At 42.3% G+C, this 15043-nt stretch overlaps 1 protein-coding gene across 5 annotated transcripts in view; it reads right to left on the bottom strand.

Moving 5' to 3' along the window:
* The window catches only part of ARMT1 (acidic residue methyltransferase 1), a 52510-nt gene that overhangs the window by 36571 nt on the left and 896 nt on the right, over positions 1-15043 (bottom strand). Inside the window, exons 2-6 of one of the 5 annotated variants that reach the window (XM_058836937.1) lie at positions 13833-14389; positions 11422-11527; positions 10645-10886; positions 8969-9134; positions 7303-8025 (exon numbers count right to left, since the gene is read on the bottom strand). In XM_058836937.1, the coding sequence (XP_058692920.1) occupies positions 7303-8025; positions 8969-9134; positions 10645-10886; positions 11422-11527; positions 13833-14182 (1587 nt within the window). In that variant the 5' untranslated portion in view covers positions 14183-14389. Of the gene's footprint in view, positions 1-82; positions 2155-2775; positions 2796-3154; positions 8026-8968; positions 9135-10644; positions 10887-11421; positions 11528-12887; positions 13057-13832; positions 14390-15043 lie in introns of those variants that run through there. The other 4 variants (XM_058836938.1, XM_058836944.1, XM_058836943.1 and 1 more) reach the window with 4 other exon arrangements.

Below are 15043 nucleotides of genomic sequence, written 5' to 3'. Positions count from 1 at the left end.
TGAACAGTAGTTACAAGGGGAAGGTCACAGAAACGCAGGGGTCTGTTGTCTCTGTTTGTTTTCACTCGAAATAATCATTTACCTGAGAAAATTCGCTCACGTGTTCCCTCAAAACACAGTCAGAAGAGGCGAGCGGAGCAGGTGGCACTTGAGCAGCGGCTCCTATTACCCAGACGGGCTTCTCCCCCCAAAGCCTAGCAAAGGACCACCCCCGCCAAAGCAGCCTTCCTTGATGGCTGCTGAACTGCCTCCAGGTGAAAGAGCACCTCCTCCTCTTCCTCCTCACCTTTCATCCAACTGAAGTGGATAAGCATGGGAAGAGAGGAACCGAAGGTTGTATACAGTAAAAGAAAGTTAGACCTGCGGGTGTATGGGGGCTGCCCGTCATTTTCTCTGAAGACCCTGTGAGCTTTAATCAGCCTGTGGGGACAGTGCCATCGCGCACCATTTCTGAACTCAAAGGTCGAAAAGTACTTCACCGTTCTCAGGAATGCTGACTTAATCACGTTTTCCAGAGAAGCAAATGCAGAAGCTAGGGGGAGTACTAATTTTTTTTTGTCCTTGTGTGCCTGACAGCGTTTCACTGCTGTTGCCGAGGACACAGAAGCCCCCAAGCAGAGGGTTTTGCCGGCGTGGATCATGCTGCTCCAGCACAACCTCATTCTGCAATCCCAATCTATTAAGTATTTTTGACGGGTTAAATTTTTACAGGCTGTCTCGCATAAACCCAGAGGAAATCTGGCACGTTTTACTATCCACTGCAAATCTGAACAAAAATATCATCCTGGATTTGTCCAGCATTCGACTACAGCCTAATCCGTCCTACTACGGGAGTGGAGTGCAGAGGCAGGATTAAGTGATTGGGAAACTTTGTGCTAACTTCCCTGGGCATGTGCTCGAGCACACTTCCCCATCCCTAGTCCTGCAGTGCCACGGCTGGTTCGGGAGTTACACTTCAGCTGCTTCTGCACCCTTGGTGATGTGGAGAGAGTCCTCATACAGCTGTATTTTACCGCACATCTATAAAGTTATTTGCCCTTAAAAAATACACTTCATTCTGACGAACTGCAACAAAAGAGGAAAAAAAAAAAAGGATGAAGAAAAGTAAAAATGTCGTGTAACACTCTGAGAGAACAGGTGCAATACCCACTCTTCAAGCCATTTGACTGAGAAAAAACTACCTTATTACACAATGCTCACAGTTTAAAATGTTTTACTCTTGTTCACTAGTATTTAAAAGTATAATTCTGCAAAAAATTTCATGTTCCTTTTTCCTCAACAGGGACAGGAAACAATTCAGAAAGGGTTAATTTTGGATTTTTTAATTCTAAATAATTTCAAGGAATCGTTTTCATTAATCAAATTCTTCATGATGTATTTGATAAAGTACATGGAAAGGATGTTCTCAGCCCTGAGAATGATTCAAATCTCTTGAATGTAGGTACCTAATAAAACCACACTAATTTTTGAAAGAAAAGATAATTTTAAAATTACTACAAACTTTCCTTTCCATGAAAATGCTCAGTGTTGAGAAAATATGCTAAAATTGATCAGTGTTATGAAACTCCAATTCCAGTACCTAGTACACTCAAAAATCAGTACCAGCTGATATTCTGCAGGTGTCTAAATGAGAATGGATGTGTACAAAAAATTTCAAAGCCAGAAGTCATGTGATGATGTCCCTGTGAGAAGCACATGTGGTGGGGTCAGCAATCTTCTGGAGGAAATAACCTGGTTTTACAACCCTGGACTTCCCCCCTGGACAAAGGAGGTGGTGAAAATGCAATACACGTATGGGGAAACTAATCAGGCTTGGGAAAAAAGTAGACATCCGTGTAAATGAAAGCTGCTGCTGCTGCTGTATTAGGTCATTTTCAGTTTGAGGAACTTAAACTGGACACAGAGTCCTTTAAAGTCCAAACTCAACCCATGCAGCTATTTTGAAAATCCTCTGTATGTGGAACGTAGGTTTCCATGTACGTATGAAAACTCCCTGATTTGCCCCAGTCAACTAGTTCCTGCTAATGCTTCCATCACAATCCAGCAAAGTAGCAGCAAAACTTCCAAGGGCCAATCTAACATTATGGTAACAGTCAAAGCTGCGTATCCAATACATGACGAAGGCACTCAAGTGTCGCTCGAATTCAAGATTACCTGAAAACAAGAATACAATCAACTTGGGAAAAATGGGGATGCTGTTTGTTCACATAAAGACACTCGAGCTCTCACTGCAAGTTGTAGGCCCTTCTCTCTCTGGAGGAATTTACCTAATTCTCTAACCTCCTAATGGTTACCTAATTCTCTAATGGTCTCCTAATTCTCTAACCTTAGCCCAGGGGCACACATACTCATAGAGTGGAAATAGGACCACCGTGCAGATAACACAAGAATCCCTGGACAGAAGGAAAAGTAGGTGGAAAAACCCTTCAGCTAGCTTGAGGGAGCACTCCTGGACCCCAACCCTTTTTTCTGAATTATTCTGCCTTTTACACAGATCCTAGACTAAAATTAACAATTATGTGTGTATATAAACCCTCTAGGACCAGAACTCAGTGCACTTCCTGACCTATGACAATTAGTGATATTTTTTTGGAAAGTGGGAGATAAGACATTAAATCTATTCCAAATGCAACTGCATGAAATGCATCATCAGACCCTTCATCAGAGTCACTTGGAAAGCATCAGCCTTACCATGGTAGTGTGAGACCAATCATTTAGTTAACATTAAAGAAAGCAAATAAAAAAGCCCATAGTATATATCTTGATGTATCTTACCTCAGCTTTTAATCTTTTACTTTTACTTTTGAATCTTTTACTTCATTAGACTTGGAAGAAGTGGAATCCCACGAAAAATAAATTTCTGCAAGGATGAAAATTTTTCTTCAAAGGGAGTTTGAAAGATTATGATTATGTCACTTACTGAAAAGTGATACAACTGAAGCAGCACACAAGTACTGAATATGTTTATTCACTCTAACTCATTGTAAGAGGACATTTTGTATTTGTTTCACAGTGGAAACAAAGCCAGATGAACTAAACCTCAAAAAAGCACTGTAAATAAAACCCATTCTCACAATGTCTGCCGAATTCACAACTGCAAAGCTGAGGCAGAATATGGATTAATCCATAAACTAATTCTTAATTCATGTAAAAATACACATAAGTGGACTTTTTATTTGCAGGCTGTAAGGAATAGAAGTATATCAGCAAGAATAAAAATGTACAGAAGTTTTCAACTTTTTTAGGGGAAAAAAAACCAAAACAAACAAGAAAACAAACAGTCCATGTTATAGGATGTTTTCCCTCACATGTGTTCTGCCACTAGTACATGGAAAGAAAAGGACCACTTTAACCAGCACATTCTGAGTTTTATTTTAAAATCCTTAGATAAGTGTTAGGTGAATTTCAACTTACATTTTGCCTTAAATAAAACTAATTACAAGCTTTTGTTCTGTAATTTTGGGTAAACAGAAAGCTGGTAAGCAAACAAACTTTAGTGAAAAAAACCCAACAGTTCTGTACAAGATTCCATTTTGGAATTTTTATTTTAGACACAATTAAGGGTTTCTTTTTAGATTAAAACCATTTCATAGAGTAATTTTCATGCAACAGAGTAAACTTTTTTCCTATGCTGTTTGACAGCACAGGAGATAAATGTTCACATGGAACAAGCTGTTAACCATGAATGCAAACAACACTATGAACTCTAAAGAAACTATTTCAACAACAAAAACAGTTATGGTTCATGGGACACCAGCAAGGTGTGTAAACCGAAGTGTTTTGGAAATATTTTAGTTGCAGCAAGAGTAACACCCAAATATTTCCATATTTGCTGACAACACATGGAGCACCTATCAGTTCTAGAAGTGATTCTGGAAATGACACCATCACCTGCACCAACCCTAGTTATTAATTACCAGATACATTTAAGAGATTCTCAATTATTTTTAAGGTTTCAAAATTTTAACCGGAGTACACATAGAGTAAATATTAGAAAATTCCTTATTATTGTCCTGTCTTGTTACAGAAGAACATTTTATGATACCTATCTCTTGCATCTGTATCTTCCAAAACCTCACTGAATAAATATGCTTTACAGGTTTAGGCATAAAATCTGTTTAGGCATAAATTCTGTTTCAAAGAAAAAAAAATTCAGAAACTAAGACCTGAATTATTTTAAGCTGGCTTCACCAGCCACTGAAATAGTAAAACATCTGCCTTGCAGAAAATTATATAATTTATTTCAATATTCTTACAAGCCTCTAATTATACAATCAATTTATTTTCCACATCAAACAATTTATTTTAAGAAACCCTATATACATAAGAAATTATTGTAGATATCTTACATGGTAACTTATCAAGTATTCAGACAGATGTGTGTACTGCCTTTCACTCTGCCTGTGACATTACTTTCCTCCTATTTCATCAACAATGAAACTGACTTACAAATACAGTTGTTCAAAAGGTAGAAGACAAAAATAAAAAGTAAAAAACATTTTTTTGTTGTGGTCCTCAGAATTACTGAAAATGCCTTTGGATTTTGCCATAAATATTCAAACGGCATATGAAATTAAAATCTCAAAAATTTGGATGTTCAAATCAGTAGCTCCTGAGTTACAGTGTAGAAGCATTTTGGGCAATCAGTTGTAACACAGATGTATAGAAGGAACTTTCCCAAATACTCAAGTAAAAAAAATATATTATAGCACATGCTATTGTTCTAACACATGCTTCAGGTTATGTTTTTAAATTCTACCTAAAAGCAATAAGTTCATGCTGCCATTTCATGAAGCTGTATTACAAAGAGTAATTAACACTGAATAGCTACTAAAGCATTTCCTATTTTTAAGTAAACTGTAGCAAACCCATCAGCAGAGCACTGTGCCTCACTGGAATATGTCTTCACAACCTTGTGGTGTCATGGGGGACTGTAACACTGCATTTACAGCAACATTGATGTTATTTTTTTCTTTTTTCCATATAATCAATCAAAATTTTACAAAAATATAGCCAACAAACATAAAAGTATGCTGCATATTCAGTTCTGCCTAGAGATAGCACTTTGCAAATACAGCTATAGAAGTCAAGCATTTGGAAGCTATGGTTGTGCATTCCTTACACAACCACATAGTCACAACTGTGTATTGCCACAAACTTCTCTTTGTGAGGGGCAAAAGATGGAAAGTGCACTTTTAATCAACTGGAGAACAGAACTATTTTTTTTCAGCATGACATCATGTCATACATTAGCATTCACATGCTAAGCTAAGAATTTAATGTCTTGTAGTAATCTTTATAATTCAGTAATACTGAGCAAACGCCACTGCATTTCCTAATAGATTTTGTATTTTGCAGGACTGTATTTATCGTAACTTCATGCTATTAATTTTCTCTGGTCTGCATTATGAGGTCTCAGAAGTAACAGCCTGAAAGTGCCCTGGGCACAGGGACACATTAACAACCAGAAAAAACTAAATCAAGTTTCTTAGCATGCGTAAGGATTGTGTAAGAGGCAAACCTATTTGTCAAGGGTGGCCTCAACAGTGACTTTCCCTTCTTGTCCATTATACACTTTTAAACCTCTCCAGCAAATTAAGTCTACACCTTACAAACAATCTGAGTGCAGGCAAAGCAGATTTTGTCCTCAATTTTGTCTCTCTGAGCAAGGTATGATGTTCTTATTCCACAACTTCCATCTCTCAGTTTTTGACCTAAAGCTGTTGCTTCAAAATGCACTTGAAACAAGTTAACAGCATTTTCAGAGATGGGACACTGAGGCTCCAATGCACAGATTCATAGTGTCCTTTATACATTTGATCAAAGCACTAAAGCTGGAGTGCTGCTGAGCTCTCTCTGGTCAGAGAAACCTTCAGCAGTCTGACCTTCAGCTTTCTTGACTGGATTTCTAATTTCTGCAGTTCAATCAGGTGCCTAAGGATGAGGATGAATTCACCCTGTAGGAGCATTAAGTCAAGGATACAAAGGAGATGAGAGCAGTAAACCCCGGTCTCAAAATTATAACCCTCCCTACAACTGCATCATAAAAATCTTTGCATCTTTGTTTTTGAATACTTGACCTTGGAACCTTAAAATATCCTTCCAGATTTAAGGAGAAAATAAACACAAATAATAAAAGTCATCAGCATTTGGAACGTATTTTTCCACTGTATAGATCTCTGTTGTATGAACATAACGAGCAGCAGCTTTTGAGACCAGGGTAGAAGAGTAGAAATGGGCACCTAACAACTCCAGTTAACCTGTATGGCATATGCTTCTCTACCCTGTACTTCTCAGTGCAAATGGGGCTGTATATCCTCCCTGAAAATTAAGGCAACCTTCTCAAAAAACAAACAAACAAACAAAAACCCCCAAGCAAATATATTTGAAAAATAAAAATAAATACCTCAACAGAAGGAAGCAGCAGTGTTTGAATCTCATACATACGCTGCTGACAGACCACCTGCAGATCAAGTCTGCATTAAATCTAAAATCCAATTAATGTAACTGCTTGGCTCTCGTTAATTTTTTGTTTGGGAAGGCTTTTCTGAGTGCTTCTTTTCTGGTAGAGCTTTGTAAATAAACAGTATCTTCAATATTCTTAAAATGAGATTGTCCTGTCTCCCACTAACCTTTGTACCAGATGGGACAACTCTCCCTCAGGCAAACTGGCTAGCAACATTCACTTGTGCTTTAAAATTGAAATTCAATTTCCAAATTTACATGAATATTTACAAGCTGTCACCCAATAACTTATCACTTAATGTAACACAAACTATACTCAAAACATCAAAAGAATCTGTCTGTAATTAATTCTGAATTATTTAAAATAGTAACTTTAATGCAATGCATGGAATGACGTGGAGCACAAATTATTCTGAAATAAGTAAATTCACACTAATGTGGCACTGGGGAAATTGTTTCTGAAGCAAATTTTTCACTTGTTAAGCTTTCACTCATTAAACTCATACTCACTGATGAGGAAAAAATATTAAGGACAACTAAATATTCATCTTAAAGATCTTCTGACATTGGATATTAGGAAAACAAAATGTATTGAAATGCACATTAATTTACGTATACAAAGACAGTTTATAAGTTTTTGCCCAACATTAAAGTCTTTCACAGGACAAAAAGAACTAATTACTTGGGAAGAAAAAGAACAAACAAAAAATCTCTACTGTAGTCAAGCATGGAACAGAGAAAGCAATTAAAGTCAGACTTAATCTCTCTTTCAGAATATTACAGATTATTTGACTAGAGACCAGCATCAAACTGAATTACCCCGTATTTTCCACTTACCATCCAGTCAGGTTCAGAAGCCTGAATTTGTTCACCTTGTCCAGGTTTCAGGCCAACCTGAGTGTCAGATTTCAGTGTTCTCAAACTACAGAGAGGCGCAGGATGAAACTTATTCAAGGCTTGATGAAATGTGACACTGTATTCCCATTTTCTATCTCCTGTCAATTTTCTATAGTTTAGATCACCTTTGAAAAGGAGCAAGTTTGACTTCTGTAGCTCAGCATACAAGTCAGGAGCAACTTCACTCATACTGGAAAAATCATGTGGTAAAGTCCAAAACATGTGGTCACGGAAAACCCAAACTCCCTTTTTCAAATTGCCCTCCCAGTTTATCCCACATCTAGACATCCACATATGATTAGCTGACCCCAGCTGTTTAATAGTCCAGTTAAAATCATGCTTTGTGGTATCTGATACATACCATGGAATACTTTTTCCATGAAAATAGACTTCATCAGCTAGCTTTGATGATAACAAGAAATCAGCCAACACAAGATCACTTACAAGTTCAAATCCAGCATTATCCAGGATTATGTCAACTCTAACATTACTCCTTTCTGTTCTATTTTTTTTGGCATTTACAAGAAGTGACCAAAGTTTTTCCATGTCATTCACTAAGATGTAAGGTACCATGTTTTCCAGGGATTGCAAGGGACTAGATTTCTGAGAGCTGTCTTCACCAGCTGAAAAGGAAAGGTCACACTTATTGCCCCACAATGACACCTAGAAGGAAAAAGAAGAAAAAACAAAACCATCATTTACTAAGTCTCACTGTAGTTACATTCTCAACTTCACATACACTGAAGATTTTGTTCCCTTTTTTTTTTGTTTTAGGTAATAAAAGTTCTAATTCCACATATTCTTCCAAGCTTTCATAAAACTCAACTTCTTGTTCTTGGTATCTCAACATAGACAAGATTTTGTGGAAGAAACCAAACAAAGCTCTGTATTTACACAGGCATCAGAGGTGACAAAGATGGAAGATTTAGACGAACATAAGCACACTGATCACAAAGCTCGGAACAGAAATACTCTCCATACTGCAATTCCAAAAAGTATCAGTGGTAACACAAAAAAAGGAATAATAAAAGCAGAATAATTTTTTTACTACATGCACCCAAATAAGTATTTTAGATCTATGTATTTTAAGTACTCACTAATGAGCCCTTTGTAAAGATTCATCAAATACTGGGTGAACACTGTTGCCAGCTAATGGACTTATTTGTAATCCTACAGTAGTTTGGGGTTTCTATCCACAGGCACTATATTCCAAGAATAATGCTATTATAAAGCTTTTAAACCACTTCTGACCCAGACTGACGTCTAATATTTTTCTCCAAAAACATTTAAAGTGCCAACTAGAAATAACTGTTTTAAGAAATTATAGGTAACTTCAAAAAGGTCATCTGGAATTTAACTTAAAATGTTTGAGAGATTTTGAAGGCAGAATTGCTGAGTTTCCATATACACAATGAAGACCAGCAGTTAATAAAAGAGTCACATTTAATACAACTACCCAAAATATAAATATTTTCAGAATAGCAGCAATATAGTAGGGCTATCAGGACTTCATCACACTTTTACAAACAAAATATCTATATTTTAATTTCTACATGAAGTTCAAATTCTTTGTTTTCAATTCTTGTGTTAAGTACTACCAGTTTACCTGCAACAGCTTAAACAGTTCCTCCTGAAGCTGCTTTTCATCTAGATCCTTGATGTTCTTAAGAAGTTCCTGAAAGTAAGTGCATAAGGCAATAACAGCTTCTTGGGATTCAAAGAAATTTTGAGCCTTTCCTTCTTTAAATACATCAAAGTTGTCAATAGGTGGGCTAAAAAGAGAAGAACAAATATGTTGATATACTTCCCACATTCTCCATTACAGCACATGCAGAGGAACCTCAAAGGTCAGCTTTTTTAAACTGTACTACAGACCCTAGTTAGATTTTCCACTTCTAATTTGTCATACTAGATTTTCACACATCTTCATAACTGCCTAATATTGCATCTTGCTAAAACAGACACTATGCAAGGCATCTTTATATAGCAATATATTCTGAAAGTGAACAAGTCTTCAATCACAGCAACTCTGGGAACTGCACATACAGTGATCATCTTGAACTCCAACCTTCAGACAAGAGAATTAAAATTGTAACATATAAGTGTACTAAAGTAAAGAAAAACTGGCCTGATTTTAAACATGTTTGTGTGTGCTGGAGTGTACTTCCCATACCAAATTCTGTTCCACTGATAGGAAGTTATTCCTATGAAAGTCTTTACTATGATTTCATAAAATTCTCATGACAAATGAGAATGTTGTAATATATAAAAATTATAGACCAATCTCTTATGAGACATATTTCCACGACGACCTTTCAACAAGTGATTGAACTTCCATCCAAGTTGATGGATTTAGTTGCTTAAGAGCAACTAAATAACAGAGATCAAGAAACTTAATAATGAAAAGTATCTGCTCAGCTTTTAAAGTGCAATCCAGCAGATCAACCTCATACTTGAAGCTTTTGGTACAAGAGTTCAAATTACATAACATACCAGTAGAAACCGAGTCCCATTACTGTGTTTGCATCTCCACAACACTAAGGGTAAATCCAGTACTTGCGAAGCTTTCAAATTTTTTTGGCAGCAACAGGATCTTAAACTGTTCATTCCTACCCCATGACGTTGTACTGGCACATCTCCATGGTACCAGCATAACAAGTTTTTCCTGCCCAGTTATTTTTAACCAGTATCAGCTCCCAAAGTTCAATGCAACACATGGTCTGCAAGCACTGCTGTAACTAAGAAACTGGTGTAGAATGAACAACAGGGACTGATTAAGATGGGTCTACTGCTGTAAGAAACAGTTCTCAAATGGTAACTTCTGATTGCAAGTGGCAAAACAAGTTAGAATTCCCAACAGATTTGTGGCTCTCATATTGTTTAAGGCTTAAGAGAAAGCCTTATTCTAGAAATTCTAGACAAATTGTCTACAACAAACCTTGTAGAAATGCTACGTGATTTTCATGTCTCAATTCACATTAGTCTGCAAGGTTAAGCTATACAGCCAAGCTCAAGAGTTTTCTTGTAGACCAACTCAGCAAAACTGAAGCATAAAAAAATTAATAAGCTTCAAATTCAGGTGAATGTAAGAAGTAAAGGTACTAACGTTAAATCTGAGGTGCAAGATGAGGAAAAATGAATATGGCAAAAGCTTAAGATCTTCCTTTATCTCCTCAGATGTCTTTCTTCCTTTATCTCCTCAGATGTCTTTCTTTTTCCCAAAATAAAAATGGGGAAGAGCAATGTTTTGCGAAGTAATACACCAAGCCAGCAAATACTTACTTCTGTGCTAATGCTGCATGGATTCTTCGATACATGTAACACTCTACATACAGCCAAGGGGACTGAAACCAACTTGGTTCTCCATTTCCATTTGGTAAATTTCGTTGGTAGTCCAGGTATTGGTTCCACAATGCAGCATCAGGCAACTCATCTTCCAAAGGGGTCACTGGCTTGTCTGTTTGCAGCTCATTCCGCAGTTTGGAGAGGAAAGATATAGCTCTCTTCTCTGCTTCAACACCCTTCTGAAAGAAGTGGAGAACAAAAGTTCCTATTCTGTACATTTATTCCTGTAGAGACACAGATCAACTGTTCATGGAATGTGTGTTTTTCTAACTGCCATATGAGAGTCCCTGACAAATCACAGCTTGATTCAACAAAATTTATTTTGATGAACAAAGCTCATTTAGGATCCAAGATCCTACGATGAATTCCCTATGGAACTTCTTTTTAGATTGGACTTATTGCTTATTTGAGGTGAAGAGAGTATTGAAACACAGTCATGTTCAGAAGGTGTTACTGTCTGTCAAACACTGCACCAACACAAAATCCCAAGTAAGTAATGCAGTTGCAGAAGTGACAGATCAGAAGGAACAGGTTAGACAGAAAGGTGTATTACAGAATTAATCAAAAATAGCTACTAGAAAGAAAATTATTTTAAAAAAAAATCAGGCAAAAGGATTGAGACAAACAAGTCTCATCAGTAAAAACAAGGGAGAGAAAGGGTATCAAGGGCTAGAGGGGAATAAACATCAGGGAAAATAGGGACCTTACTCTTACCTCACCATGTTCTTCAAAAAATTCATTCTTATGTCGATGCAAAGTATCAATAACTCTTGTGAGGATCTGAGGAAGTCTGTCTTTAATTGTAAAATATGCAAAGGATCTAAAAAAGAGAGGATCAATATTTTATTATTGTCAGCAATAATGGAATGGCTTCAATTTTTAAAAACAAATGCAAGGTCTTTGTGCTAGTTTGGGCTGGGGTAGAGTTAATTTTCTTCACAGCAGCTGGTATGGGGGTTGTGTTTTAGATTTGTGCTGGAGACAGTGTTCACAACAGAGGGATGTTTTCCTTATTGCTGAGCAGGGCTTGCACAGAGGCCTTTTCTGCCTTACCCCACCCCAGCAGCAAGGAGGCTGAGGGCGCACAGGGTCTTGGGAGGGGACACAGCCAGGACAGCTGACCCTAACTGACCCAGAGGCTATTCCAGACCATATGGCATCATGCTCAGCGGTGGAAACCAAGAGGAAAAGTTGGCCAGGGAGCCACTGCTTGGGCATCAGTCAGTTCGTGATGACCAACTGCTTTCATTTGCCTCACTTGGTTTTCTTGGGTTCTAGTTCTCTTTCCTCTTTTCATTACGATTTATTCTCATTTCAATTATTAAACTGCTCTTAGTTCAGCCTTACAAGTTTTCTCATTTTTACCCTTCTCATTCACTTCTCCCCACTCTGCTGAGCTGTGTGGTGCTTTGCTGCCAACTGGGGTTAAAACACAACAGTATTAGAAGTAGCTTTACATGCCCTTGAAGCTATGGACAGCAATAAAAAACAAAACCAAAACAAAAAGGAAAAAAATTTCAAATCGGTCAGGTTCTTGTGCCTGCTTTTGCAGATTATAAATAGCAGTCTTTTCAAGAAAAAGCTAAATTACTGGCCCTGCCAAAACAGCGAAAAATTGCTGTTAATTCTAGGTTAAAACGCGACCTCCATCGCTAAGATACCCAGATGCAAAACTTGGGAAACGTAAAACCAAAAGCACAGCTATCTGTTCCAAGTTTATCGCGTATCTCACATCAACAAGAAACGCACTCTCCATTATAGACTTGATTTACATTTTCTCCAAACGCTGCTTATGTACGAGGACAACGAGCAGAACGAGGCCAGCCCCACGGAGAGCGCACGCCCGGCCTGCAGGACTTTTACTGCAGGACTTTTACTGTGAGATCTCTACCCGGTGGGTTGGAGCCCCGGAGCCGAGCACAGCACCAGCACCGGCACCGGCACCGACACCACCCCACAGCCGGGCCAGGCTGGTGACCGCGGCCACAGCGCCGCCTGCGGGCCCCGCGCGCCGCCGGCGCTGCTGTCCCCGCCCGCCCCCCCGGGCCAAGAGCCGCCCCCCGGCCCCGCCCGGCACCCGAAAACCTCCGCTCCCCGGCGGCGGGGCGCCAGACAGCACCTCAGCTCCCTCCCGCCCCCCGCCTCGCTGCCGGTGAGGAGCACGCCAGGCCGTGACGGACCCCTTAAACCTGCCCGACAGGGACACCGGGAGCGCCGGTACCGCGGCCATCTTGCTCCGCCCCCCCGCGAGCCGGCGCGCCGCCCTCCCCCTGCCCCCTCCCGGAAGCGGGCCCGAGCGGCAGCCGGACGTTATTGGCGCGCGGGCCGCGCCCCGCCGCGCGGCGACGGACGGACGGGGCGTGTCGGCCCGCGCGCCCTGGCGGGGCCCGGCGGGCGGTGGGCGGGGCCGCGGCTCGCGCGGCGGAGAGCGGCGCGCCCCCTCCCCCAGGTCAGTGCTGGCGCGCGGCGGCGGCGGGAACCGCCTCGCCCCTCCCGCCGCGGCGGCGGCGACGGGCGCGCGCGCGGGGCGGGGGAAGGGAGAGGAAGGAGGGCCGGGCCGGCGGCGCAGCGGGTGCCCTTGGCGGCCCCGCGCGTCGGCCGGAGCTGCGGCGGAGCCCGCGCTGCGGCGGGGGAGCGGTGCGCAGCCCTTCCCGGGACAATCCCGGGGCGGCGGGGCCTGCCGCAGCGGCCGCGGGAGGGGTCTGGGCAGCCGAGTCGGCCTCGCCAGCCTTTCGGGACAGTTCCGATCCTGCCGCGAGCGGGAGCGCCCCGCGACGTTCCTCGCGAGGAGGGCGCAGTTTCGGGGCGAGCCGCGAGTCCTGCCTGTGGGTTTGAGGGGTGATTCCCAACCCCGTGCCTCCCCTCACCCCAGGGTGCCGCTCATGACGGCCGGAGCGGGGCGGCTGGCGGGCGCCCCTCACACCCCCCGTGTCCGGGTGTCGCTGCGCGGGGGTGACGCAGCAGTGGTGGAGGCCGCGGGCCGGAGGGGGGGCGGGACGGGGGGGGGCGTCCCCCCGCGCGCTGGCGGCGCTGTTCTCCGCGCCCGCCAGGGGCGCCCGTCAGGCGCGCGCGGTGGGGGTGGCCCCGGCGGCCTCGCTCTGCCCGCGCGGGTGGGGCGGCCTCACCTTCCGATTGGCCGGCTGGCGGCCCGCTGTGCCCGCCCCCCCCGGCACGCAGCCAATAGGAGTGGAGCCCTCGGTCCTCCCCTCCCTTCCCCCGCGGCGCCGCCGGGGGCGGTGCGGCCGCTGTTTTCCTTGGAGCAAAGGACGGCGGTGCGGGGGCAGGGAAGGGGCGGAGTGTCCCGGCGCCCGGGGCTGGCGGGCCCCACGGGCAGTCTGGAAGCATCTGGACTGCGTGGGCCGGGCAGGGCTCGCGGGCTGGTCTGTGCCGGTCCCGTCCGCCCGCCGGCGGAGCGGGCCCGCCCTATCCGTACGTGTCGGTGGCTGTGGCGCAGCAAGCCGGGCCGGGGAGGCATGGGGCGTGGCTAAAGTGTGCCGTATGCCGAAGAGATGTGGGAAAATAAACCCCCAGCTCCATGCCGGCTGCTCGGAGGTGGCGCCTCCTGTCCCGTTGTGGTCGCCCTTAGTCCTGCTTTCTTCATGGATTGCTGTGTTGCGTTCGTTCTGCCTTGGTGCCTGTGGCGCCACAGGTCCGACGCTAAAGCCCCTCGCTGGAATTCAGTCTATATGAGCTCTCTTTCCTTGCAACTTACTGTAAGGCTGTACAGTTGAAAAATCATTCCTGCTATTACTGATCCGGGATGAGGTTTTGTTGGCTGGGAAAGCCAGCAAAAGCATTTAGAGTCTCTTTCTGCCGCTTACCACACACTCCTGGAGACTTTACCCCTTGCCCCAGCTCTCCACCACCTGGGTTACAGAGTTTCTGTCGGCTCTTTTTTTATCCAGGAGTTATCAGCCCCTTTAAAAAGGTAAATATGCCTTGTCCTGGATAGGGTCGCTTTTTAAATACAGAACATGTTTAAAATGAAAATAATAGTTTGTCCCAGTAAGTGTGCCAACAACAGGCTTCTAAATTGGGCAAAAATTTACAAGTGAAGAGCATGTAAAGATACAAAATTAAGCCAAATATCAGTTCATCTAGGTATCCTTGTCAGGACAGAGGTCTTGTTTCACTGCACACACCATGATTTGCTCTTTAAATCAAATGTTTATTTGAACTATTGTGTTAAATATATTTTTAAGTATTGAAGATCCTCTTTCAGTTTTTGAAGAATGTTCACAAATGGGCAGGGTTTTGAACTAGACAGCTTAATGACTTTTTGTTAATAATGTGCTGAGGATGGATTTTATGTCATAAGGGAAATGTTCTTGATTAA

This window comes from Poecile atricapillus, chromosome 3 (assembly GCF_030490865.1).
Source record: "Poecile atricapillus isolate bPoeAtr1 chromosome 3, bPoeAtr1.hap1, whole genome shotgun sequence".
NCBI lineage: Eukaryota > Metazoa > Chordata > Aves > Passeriformes > Paridae > Poecile > Poecile atricapillus.
Note: the sequence above shows the minus strand (reverse complement) of the source record. Positions and strands in the feature narration are given on the sequence as shown.